General features: G+C 37.1%; 1 protein-coding gene across 5 annotated transcripts in view; it reads left to right on the plus strand.

The window, feature by feature from the left end:
- ANKIB1 (ankyrin repeat and IBR domain containing 1) overlaps positions 1 to 12171 on the plus strand; it is an 87102-nt gene that overhangs the window by 65934 nt on the left and 8997 nt on the right. For all 5 annotated transcript variants that reach the window (XM_085227422.1, XM_085227420.1, XM_085227423.1 and 2 more), the window contains 7 exons: positions 2400 to 2488; positions 3434 to 3564; positions 9061 to 9195; positions 9742 to 9828; positions 9923 to 9989; positions 10377 to 10522; positions 11721 to 11899. In XM_085227422.1, coding sequence (XP_085083548.1) covers positions 2400 to 2488; positions 3434 to 3564; positions 9061 to 9195; positions 9742 to 9828; positions 9923 to 9989; positions 10377 to 10522; positions 11721 to 11899 — 834 coding nt within the window. The remainder of the gene's footprint in view (positions 1 to 2399; positions 2489 to 3433; positions 3565 to 9060; positions 9196 to 9741; positions 9829 to 9922; positions 9990 to 10376; positions 10523 to 11720; positions 11900 to 12171) is intronic.

Consider the following 12171-nt stretch of genomic DNA (forward strand, 5'->3'; position numbering starts at 1 on the left):
CAACTGAAGCATTCTGCAGTATTAGGAATGAGAACCTTTTGCAGAGGACAGCCATATTAGTCTCATAGTACAAAATCCTATAGGACAGAATTAGAACAGTTCAGTTGGAAGGGACTTTTAAACATCATCTAGTAAAACTGCCAAAGCACTTCAGGGCTAGCCAAAAGTTAAAGCATGTTATTAAGGCCGTCGTAGAAATGCTTGTTGAACACTGACAGACAACAAGTCATCAACCACCTCGCTGTCTGTTCCAATGTTTGACCACCTTCCTGGTAGACAAATTTCTCCTATTGTCTACTTTGAAATCACCCTGGCACAGCTCTGTTTCCTCTGGAGAAAAAGAAAATGCATTCTTAGTTCAGTGCATCTTCATCATTACCATATTTTTGAAGGGATATTTATTTATATCTTCAAAGTTCAATCAGCACATCCTACGTTTCATACTTCTGTCAGTTCTGCAAGTTTTTCACAAGTAATCTACAGTTTAGATATTATATATCAATTAATATGGCTTTAGTAAGAAATTCATCAGAATCTCTATATTAGAAAATCCTGACTAAGCTATAGATAATCATTTGCTGTCATGTACTAAGAACAAGTTATGAGGTTTTGTCAGCATGGAATTTCCATTTTTAGGATCTCTAGCTTTTCTGCTCATTAAGGTAAGACAATGTAGCTGTAAGAATATTTCTTTTAAACATGGAGTTCCTTAGAATGTACTCATTTTTCATTACCCACTACTTAATAGCACCTTCGGCAGAATCTAATCAGCTCTGACAAACAAAAAATTCCATTCCTTTTCAAAAAATCATTCTGAGATTTTTAAGTGTAGTTCAGATGAAGATAGTACACAAGTACTACATCTGTGTATTAGCAGATACTATATATTAGAACCTCTTAACGCTGTACAAGAAGCATATGGAATTGTAGCAAGGGGACACTTACGGAAAATAGTAAGCACTGCAGACTTAGTTTTGCATCATCAGTCCTTTTTCCTTTTATCCTGGATGGAGACAAGGGGCAAAGTGTATTTTGTAGGAGAGATATCTTTTCAGGTATATTGGGAAAGCTGATTCTAAGCTGCAACTGTTTTGTTGTTTTGTTTCATATCAAATTCATTTTATGATATAAACATTATCAGGAGAAAAAAAAATCAAGAAATGCTTCTTGGACAATGCTTTCAGCCTTCCATGAATTTTCACTTGTTGAAACTTGCTGCAAGTTCATTAAGTATGTGCCATACCTTCAAATAAATCATCCTGCTTACTGCTGAGGAAGGTAGTCTGGGGAGGCTGAATTGTTAGTTGTCACAACCATTTGGTGTTACTTCCTTTCAGTCTGTACTATCATGGAGTCTATCCAAAATACAACTTTGTTTCATAAAAAGTTGTAGGATCAATAGGCTCATCACTCTTACTTTAGTAAAATGGCATCCTCAGATAAGAACTCTTGGTTTGGAATAAGCTGAGGAAAGAACTTTTGAAAGAAGTTGTTCTAACTTCCTTTTGTGAATACGATGTATGTATATTTATGTGTATGCATCTTTAAAAATCCCGCTTCTGGTTCATACTGAAAACAGCAAGAGTGAAGCCATTCTGAGATTTGTTTCTGCAGGTTCTAGTGGGAAAGAAAAAAGGCTCAGCACAATGGGAACTATCTCTCAGAGACACAAATCTGCCTTTTATATTCTCAGAAGCTCAGAAATATTGCCAAGAAGACTGAATTACACCAGAGAGCTTAGTATCTACGTATCTCTTTCTGTAGTGAATTTAAGCTTGTACTATAGCAGACTGTCTTAGTTTCAGCTAGGATGAAAATGTTTTCTTCAGAGTGTCTGGTATGATGCTATGTTTTGATTCTAGGAGAATAACAAACTTGATAACACGGTTATGTTTATAATTGTTGCTAAGCAGTGTTGTACAGAGCTGAGGCCATTGTTATGTAATGACTGATATCTTTAAAGCTAGTAGTATCCTCAAGAGAAGCTCATTTCTCTACTGTGTCATGGAAAGTACCTTCCATTTCATTTGGAGACTGATGGAAAGAGTAAAAATTCATAAACACTTAAAAAACGAAATGAAGGGCTTGGATCTTGTTCTAGATTGAAGGCGTGAATGTAATTAAATTATTACAACTGAATTGGTACATTTAATTCTACATAAAATGCATTTCAGGAATAGCAAACTACCTAGTTTTTGTTTTACAAGAAGTTTAAATTTAGTTTTATCACAGAAACTGTAGTAAGAGATATAAGAATATTTTAAAATAGTAGTATTACTTTTTATCTTCCTGATTTAATGTGATATGTTTCCATGTCTTTTAGTGTGAAGCAATTTCAAAGCAACAATTCAATTTTAATTCTAAATAAGTAGTTATTATTTATATATCTTAATTCTCAGGGAATGTCTTGGTGAAGCACATGAACCTTGTGACTGCCAAACCTGGAAGGACTGGCTGCAGAAAATATCTGAAATGAAACCAGAAGAACGTAAGTCATACCTCTTGTTTTTTCATTATTATTATTTCGTTGTCATCTTTTATTTTTAAAGGGAATTTTTGTTGCATTAATTAAAACTCTACATTGGTTGAAAAATAAAAAAGAGGAAGAAAAACAAACCATTGAGTGATGGGCAACTTCATGTTTAATTGCATATGTAGTTATGGTAGACATATGTAGTAATGGTAAACTGCTATCCATTCCTACCCGTTCCCTCATAAATCTGCAAATGGTTCAGAGAGATGAAATCTTCTCCCTTCCTTTTACAGCCTTCCTTCATTTTTTTTTTTCATTTATTCCTGAATATAACTTATTTTTTCTAGGCAAAAATCTTAATCTTTAAATCTTAAAATCTTTGTCCTAGTCTGCACTTCTGTTTAATTGCATTCGTACAGTTGTTTGTGCGCTTTAGAAGTGTTTAAATGCAACAGATAATAATAATAGTAATGTTGACTGTGAATTGCAAGGGAATTATGGAAAATAACTTTTAGAGAGTCAACTAACAATATCTGGGTTTATATAGGACAGGCAGAAACAAAAAAAAATACACATTTACTCAAATAAACACTAACTTAACTTGGTTACAACAATTCAGACCCTTTCCATTATGTCATAGATTATTCTAGAAAATGTTATAGACTCAAAATGCACCATGCTGAGTCAAACAACATCAATTTTAAATATATATTTTAATAATCTATGTATTATATATGCCACAGACTACAGTATACAAAAGTAATGTGTGTATTTTATACGTATTTGTATATGTGTACATATGTCAGAAGTACATATAATAAAGAATTACAATATTCTGTCAAGAAATAGTAGCGTATAGCACGTATCTTTCCTAATCTGATTTTCACAAAAGATTAAACAAGTACAATTTCAACTTCTCTGTTTTCACATGGTCCGCATCCTCCTGTCACATTCATGAAGTTGTGGGAGTTAGTGAGGCATATGAAGATGCTGCCAACTGCCTGTGGTTACTAACTAACTCCAAACCATGCGCCAACTGCAAATCTCCAATTCAGAAGAATGAGGGCTGCAACCACATGCAATGTGCAAAGGTAAGAAAGATCTTTCATACAGATTGTTGTGAAAATGTAATTCAGGTTGTGTCATATGTACATTTCAGGAGCGCAAAAATCCAAATGTTTTGAAATGTCAGGCCTAAGATCTAATGGAATCTGTTTCAAAAATTAGGTAATTTGCAAATAATGGGTTACATATATATAGAAGATGTTTCATATTTATTGAAGTTTATTTGGCTAATTTGGGTAATTATTAAGATTTCCTAAACAGCTGACAGTTCTTGGCAATACATGAAACTTAAGGGAACACAAATCCTTGGTAGTTTAATCATCATTAATAATGTTGAAGAGAATGAATAGAGGGTCAATACTGGGGCCTGTCCTGTTCAGTGTCTTTACTGATGATCTGAATGAGAGTATTCAGTGCACCGTCAGTAAGTTTGCAGATGACACTAAGTTGGGAGGAAGTGTTGATCTGCTTGGGGATGGGAAGGCCCTGTGGAGGGATCTGGACAGGCTGGATAGCTGGGTTCAACAAGTCCAGGTGCCAGCTTCTGCACTTGGGCCACAACAACCTCAGGCAATGCTTCAGGCTTGGGGCAGAGTGGCTGGAAGACTGTGTAGAGGAAACAGACCTGGGGGGTATTGGTTGATGCTTGGCTGAACATGAGTCGAGCCCAGGTGGCCAAGAAGGACAACGAAGGGGTCTGGAGCACAAGTCTTATGGGGAACTGCTGAGGGAACTGGGATTGTTAAGTCTGAAGAAGAGGAGGTTCAGGGGTGACCTTATTGCTCTCTACAACTACCCAAAGAGGGGTTGTGGTGTGGTGGGAGTCAGCCTCTTCTCCCATGTAACTGGCAATAGGACTAGAGGGAATGGCCTCAAATTGCACCAGGGGAGATTCAGGGTGGATGTTAAGAAATACTTCTTCCCCAAGAGTGGGCAGGTGCTGGAACAGGCTGCCAAGGAAGGTGGTGGAGTCACCCATCCCTGGAGGAGTTCAAGAAATGTTCAGATACTGTACTGAGGGACATGGTTTAGTAGGAAACATTGGTGATAGGTGGACAGTTGGATAGGATGATCTTAGAGATCTTTTCCACCTTGGTGATTCTATGATTCTATAATATTTTCATTTACCAGAAGACGGTACTTTTTAAGGAATTGTAAGGTTTAATGAACGTTTTGCCTTATTACATTTTTCTTTTGCGATATTTCTCTATATAGCAACAAAACAGAGAAATTTAAATGGGAAACTGTAAACATTAATTAAACAGTAGGAATGAAAAGACAGGAAAGAGTAATTCCAAAAAAAACTAATTAGTGATAGCAGCCAAAAAATTAGTTATGAGTTTGCACTATGCTACCGAAATAGAATATTTCTTGCCAGGAGTTCAGTATCATTTGAGAACATTTTCAAACTAGTTAAAAATGGCATATTTAACGTACTTATATCTCTTTGAGGAGGATCATTAAAAATAAGAAAGTTGCATATATTTGACATAATTGGCTTCCAATAAAAACCTGGGAGGTTTAACAGTGGAGACTAGTACATTCTTCAGGAAATGTCTCAGTCTACATTGATATCCAGATCTTATTTTCTTTATATTATGATTACGTATTCTGTTTGTGAAGATTGGGTCGTTGATTTTTTTGGTGGTATTTGTTTGTTTGTTTGTTTGTTTAGGAGTAGTTTGGCAGCCGAGAGCAGATTCTTTTCTACTTCAGTTTATGCCACTTTTGCTGTTCTTTTTTTTCCTTTTTAAATGATTTTTAAAGGAGTTCATAAATTCCATAGTGATAAGAAGTGTAATAAGATGTGCTGTTCAGCACAATTTGAAATTTTCCAGACTGTAAACAGAGTTAAGAGTATTGTATTGGTGACAGTGTTGAAACAATTCATATATGGGATGTAGAATCATAGGATCATTTAGGTTGGAAAAGGTCCTTATGATCAAGTCCAGCCATTGCATAAAGCTGCCACATTCACTATCTCCCTACATGCCACATCTACACCTTTCTTAAATATCTTCAGGAATATGGATGCCACCACTTTCCTGTACAGACTGTTCCAGTGCCTAACCCTGCTTTTCATCTTAATGTCCAATCTAGTCCCTTCACCAGTTTAATCACTTTTCTCTGAATGTGTTCCAGCAAAGCAATGTCTCCTTGTACTTAGGGCCACAGGCCCAAAACTGAACACAGTACTCGAGCCAAGTCTCACTAGAGCTGAATAGAGAGGGCCAACCCCTTCCCTGGTCCTGCTAACCACACCACTGATAAAAGCCAGGATGCTATTGTCTTTCTCAGCCACTTGAACATGCTGCCAGCTCATGTTCAGCCAATGTAACAAAATGTTCAGGATGTAACAAAACCTCTTCAGTTATTTGACAGCTGTCGCTATCACTGAGCTAATCTCAATAGAATTAAAGTATGGCTTAAGGCTTGAGGAGACTTCAGCCGCTAACTTCTGTTGAGTATAGATAATTTAATTTAGTACCATTCTGAAGCGCTGGCTGACAACCACAGTTCTATTCCTCTTTAATGTTGTTCCTTATAAACAGCTTAAACTGTCCCTAAAACAGTCAGCTTCCTTTTGTGATGGAGAAACCTCTGCAAACAGAAGCTGCCTACCCTCAGCCTTGTGGGGAGGGAAAGGAATGGTATCCTCAGGATCGTCACAGGGCTCAGATGCAAGGTACAGAGGACACCTCGCTTGTCCCTTCCTAAAGTAAGGATCTGTTCCAAAGCTTCAGCCTTTGCTGCAGTAAGTTCTGCTGAAGCCTACTATGTAGTGAGTAGAGAATTGCAAGTGCTTCTTGTCAGCTAGCATGTACCTTGGTGCAGAGGATGCACTTTAGTCATAGAATTACATTTCTGTATTTAAGCAGGCACTGTTCTGTTTTACGAGCCTGGTTTCTAAGGCAACAAGGCTCATGCAGTCCCACTCTCTCTCACTCCCCTAATTCTAGTAGTTTTCTTACCTTCTGGGTACTTTGAACTAGATACAGGAAGGAGGTCATGGATACTAATTTACTGCAGATGTCATGAAATTTGGTAGCTGTAATGTGCAGAGACTTAATTTGTACTGCCACCAAGGGAGAGGCTAAAATACCTACTCAGCAGTTACCTGCTCAGCTATTGCCTCTCCTGCTTGGTGTAGGCAGCACATGTCCTTTGTAAAGCCTAACCAGTGCAGCCTGATGTAGCTCACCATAAAGGCAAGTAAAGCAGAGTTCCCACGTTTTGGGAGATGTAACCAAACTTCAAACAAATGGACATGTTTTTGAATATTTAATGAGAGTAAGTTATTAGAGAAGGGTCCTGGAACAGTGGGTGAGTCTTGGTTTATTGAGGAGGCTTTTCATGATGTGCAAGATTAGAGGATGCATATGGTGAAGTGATAATGAAGGGAGATAATTTTGGAGAGGTGGTATCATTGCAGTGGGAGCATATACACATAAATTAATAGGAAATCAAGCTTTAGTAGTTGTGTTGCTTGCAACTTATTTCATATTCTTTTTTTATATAATGCAACTTTTGGTTATGTTTTGAGCATTTCTGAATAATAGATAATGTAGTGATAGACTCTTAAGACTTTTGTGCACAGCTACTCTTCTACTTAATTCTCAGCACTCATCTTACCATTTTGTAAAAGCAAGCATCTTCAAAAAAAATTTAAGAACAGAGAAGGTGCAGCACAATAGCAGGAAGAAATTCCTTTGTCTGCATTGCTTTTTAGAAGAAAGTCAACATCATATGTGAGACAAAAATAGCAAAAGTATGATGCGGAAATTGTAATATATGTAATTGAATGAAGCCACTACTTATGAACACATCTGGTATGGATAGATATTTCTGGAAAGGTTAAACTTACCAAAAAGAAGAAAAATGTGGCTTAATTTATTGAATTCCAATAATAATATTAATGGCTTCTTATTACTTCACGTAAATTTTTGCTTCAGTTTTTCAGGATTTTTCTTTGTTCATCAGTAAAACATATTAAATGAATTGGATTGGCCAAGTCATAGTCTTCTGCCCATCCATTTATAGACAGCTTCTGGTTATTTTGAAATAACCCAGCTGAGAATTCAGTGCTGAGTTGAGAATAATAGTTCAATCTTCTCTGCTGAAAAGAAGTCTGGGTATGACAGGTCTCCTTGTAATCTGTTACCTGTTTTAAAAGCTTTCTGCTCAGTAAACGCAAAAGAGGCCTAACTTGAAATCATTATTGAAAGTTTGTGTTCTGTTTTTACCTGCTTGCTTTAGTAGTTGTACTGTTTTGCATCAGGAACACCACATGACCAAAATATTGGTAATCACATTTTTTTTATTGCTATTAGAAAAGAAGAGAGTAAACGTGTATTGCTGAGCTGTTCAGCCCGCTCAGCATTGTCCTTGTGATAGGACAAGAGGAAATAATTTCAAACTAAAAGAGGGAAGATTTAGACTGGATATAAGGAAGAAGCTTTTTATAATAAGGGTGGTAAGGCACTGAAGCAGGACGCCCAGAGACGTGGTGGATGTCCTGTGTCTTCATGAAGACATTCAAGGTCAGGTTGGACAGGGCACTGAGCACCTGATCTAGCTATAGGTGTCCTTGCTCATCACAGGGGAGTTGGACCAGATGACCTTTAAAGCTCCCTTCCAACTCAAACCGTTCAATGATTGTACAATTAGTGAAGACACAGGTTTCACTTAAGCTTTCTGTTTTCTTTAGGCTTATGGTTTTTGTTATTTCTTAGGTGAAGTTAGTTGGGCACTTCTAAGGTTTTGCATGCTCTTTCTACATTACAGCAAACATTAAGTCATAGTATTTCTTTCACATTCATTGCAGTGAATTACAATGATACCAGCAGGGTTGCAGCTGGGAACAGATTTCAGAAGCACATCTCTTGAATTACTGGTAATGGTTATTGTGCAAACAGACTAGGATTGAGTGAGAAACTGTTCTTCTCTATCGGGAGAATATTCAGGATACTGAAAAACACTTTTCCAAACTGGAAAAATCAACAAAAGAAAATGCAGATAAGATCAGTAGAAGAAGTGCATTTACATAACTGAAGTATTTTGTTTTGAGTGCTTTAAAGTTGTCATACTCACATGTAAACAATTAGTTTCATTTTATTGACTGAGAAATTAAGCTTTCTGATAATTCCACTTTTTGAGTTTTGTTAAAATTCACCCTTTCTCATTAACAGTTTCAGTGTTACTGTTTAAAAAAGCAAGCAAACAAGCAAACAAACAAACAAACAAAAAGATCTGATGAGCTCTATAATTTGATTTATTTCATATACTTACAGCTTAACTTGTAGCTTATACATGGCCTTTTGATTCGGTGAACAAAAATTCTGACTCCCATGATTTGATAACCAATATCTTCTACAATACATGAAATGGGAAAAAGGCCCCACAACACTTCTGTTTAGACCACAAGTATGATGGTTTCAGAATGGTACTAGTTTTTCTTAACTGCATACCTACAATGTATCAGCTTCTTTCTTTTTGTCTTGTTGTTTCTGTTTTCTCTGAAGTGCAAGTATGACTTTTGCTGGATATGCTTAGAGGAATGGAAGAAGCACAGCTCTTCTACAGGAGGATATTACAGATGTACTCGCTATGAGGTTATTCAGCATGTAGAGGAACAGTCCAAAGAGATGACAGTAGAGGTAACAAAAATGTCTGCTTACATAGTAGTACTAAGGCTGCAATTTTGTGTTTAGGGTAAGTGCAATCAAAATTCTTCCCAACCGAAGTTTTAAAAGAGAAAATATAACCTTAAATATAACCAAAGGACAGAAAGGAAACACTGCTTATTTGTGGATAGAAGCATGAGATTTAGTTCTTCATCTGTCTTTGCTAACAGCCACTGGTTGACTTAGACTAGTTGATTTACTTTCCTATGTCATGGTTTCCTTTTCTGAAATGGGTGTGCTGGTACTTTAGCTTCTGTGCGTTTCACAAGACATGTTTTAATTTTGTCATTTGAAAAATCTGCTTAAAAATAGTATGCACACAGTACATTAATTCTAGTTAGAGTATTTTCAGCCTTGGGCATTCAAAACTTACATTTGTGTCTTTGTGCATAGCACTTGTCAGCATTGTGTATAATGCTTCACATTTGGTGGGAATATAAACAGTTATGAGATTGTATCCAACAATAATTGTTAAATTAAACCGTTAAATTTGTCTTGGTTTATATTCTTCTTTTCCAGGCTGAAAAGAAGCATAGGAGATTTCAAGAACTGGATAGGTTTATGCACTATTACACAAGGTTTAAGAACCATGAACTTAGCTACCAGGTATGGCACAAACCATATTTACTCATTCTTGTTTACATTTCATTCATTAAAAAAAAAAAAAGCGTATTGTGTTTTATTCGTTTTCTTGTTCCAGTTAGAACAGCGCCTTCTAAAAACAGCCAAAGAAAAGATGGAGCAGCTGAGTAAAGCTCTCAGTGGAAGTAAGTCGAATTTGTTAGTATTTGCTGTAAACTGTGAATTTGATTTGAAATCAAATGTGTTATGGCTAAGCCTTATATTTTGAATAGAGCTCACATCAGTCTGTTGTGTGATGTGATCCCTCCGGTACTAGAATTCATAAGCAGTGGATGAAAGCTAAATGTACAGTAAATCTTACATATTCCACACAGAGGATACGGCACTAGTAAGAGAGAAGCTAATATTCTGTGCTCACTTCTTATAGTAAGAACACTGTATACTCACTGAGAACCTGCTGCTGTGCTGCCACAGTTCAGCTGATGTGCACATTTTTGGTGGAAAACTCTTACACTAAAAGAAATGCTGACATCAGCGGGAGAATATTTTCACAGTGTTTTATCATCTTACAGCTGAGGGAGGCTGTCCTGATACCACATTCATTGAAGATGCAGTACAGGAGCTTCTAAAAACTCGCCGCATTCTCAAGTGTTCTTATCCATACGGATTCTTTTTGGAGCCTAAAAGCACAAAGAAAGAAATATTTGAACTTATGCAGGTAATACATGCATATAGCTTACTTTTCTAGTGTCACATTTTTTCTAGTATTAGTTATCAGTGTCTTATATCTACTTTTGTAGTGCAAAATTGATACTTCGTATTTGTAACCAAGTCTGAATAAGGAATGGATTTTTAACACTATGACACAATAGCATTTAGTTCAATTTTAGAATGAATGAAAAACAGCACTTTACTGCAGAACCAAAGAGTAAGGACAAGTGGAAAGGAGAAAAAAAAAAGAAAATTATTACTGTTAACCAACCTCCTGTTAGCTAAATTGTAATTTTGAGCAATCTTTGTAGCCCAAATCTGGAAGCAGCCTTCTCCAAAAAGCAGCAAGTAGAAACAGTTGCATTGGTGCTTTCCATTCTGCAGAGGAGGCTTGGACAAGGGGAAGGGATTAATTGGTGGTGGTGGGGTGGAAGTTCTATCAAGTTGTTTTCTCCTTATGTAGCTCCTATTTCCTGTCTTGCATGATGATGCGGCTGATGAGTGGGTGCAGGCAAAGCTGGGAGAATACATGGATAGTAGTGACATCAGCTGCAGGGGCTGCTGCTGCTTTCCTTTCCTTTAGGATCCCCAAAGATGTTCAGTGTGTGTATGTGTGCAGGGAAGCCCTGCCACAAGCTGGAGGAAAGGACCATTTAGGTCAATAAAAGCATAGGCAAGATATTTGGAGACCGCAAATGGCTTGTTACATTTGGAATAACTGGGCAACTGAAATTCAGAGAGCAGGAGTTTGAGTGGCTGCACGTATGAGTAAGTGTTGGAGCCAGGACACAAATGACTGTGGACAAGCTGAGGCAGGTGATAAAATTTCAGTTCTTACAGAGCAGGCTTCCAGGCATGCACTGACAACTTTGGTCTTGCTTAGTCATTCTCCACCTCAGAGTCTTTAGTGATGAATCAAAACTGGTGTTTCAAACAAGATAGTGAACACCAAATTAAAAAATGACTCTTGTCTCTAGTAAGTTTAAATAAAAGCAGAAAGAACAGATAGCCAGAAAAAAACAAACGCAGGTCATCTTGCTAAACAAGCAGTAATTTCTATAGCTTTAATAATTATATGAGAGCTGATGAGATTCCTGTCTGGATGGTATTTTCAGAAGAATGGAATTCACTCCGTTCAGTGTTTATGGTGTAGAGCTTTGCCTGATTTCCATTTCAGTTTATTCTGTGTTTATTAATTATTACAGACAGACCTGGAAATGGTCACTGAAGACCTTGCACAGAAAGTAAACAGGCCTTACCTTCGGACTCCTCGCCATAAAATCATCCGTGCAGCTTGTCTCGTGCAGCAAAAGCGGCAAGAATTCTTAGCCTCTGTGGCCCGTGGTGTTGCCCCTGCAGACTCACCAGAAGCACCCAGGCGCAGGTAAACCAAACAAAATACTGTGCAACTCAGAAAAAGTTCATTTGGTAACAGTCAAAGTGAGGTGAAGTGGAGCTGATAAAATTGGTGGCCAGAGATCACCAGATAGTTACATTTTCTTTATCATTTGATCATTGTGGATTTGCAGCTTTTCACAAACTCAAATGCACCTATGCTGTTTATCAGACTCTGTAGATGAAACTGCAAATGAGAAACCTCTGCTGGCTTTTAAAATCGCTTCAAAAGCTAAGTGCAGTAAATATCCTTGAGTACTG

Source organism: Meleagris gallopavo, chromosome 6 (genome assembly GCF_905368555.1).
Source record: "Meleagris gallopavo chromosome 6, MGAL_WU_HG_1.1, whole genome shotgun sequence".
NCBI lineage: Eukaryota > Metazoa > Chordata > Aves > Galliformes > Phasianidae > Meleagris > Meleagris gallopavo.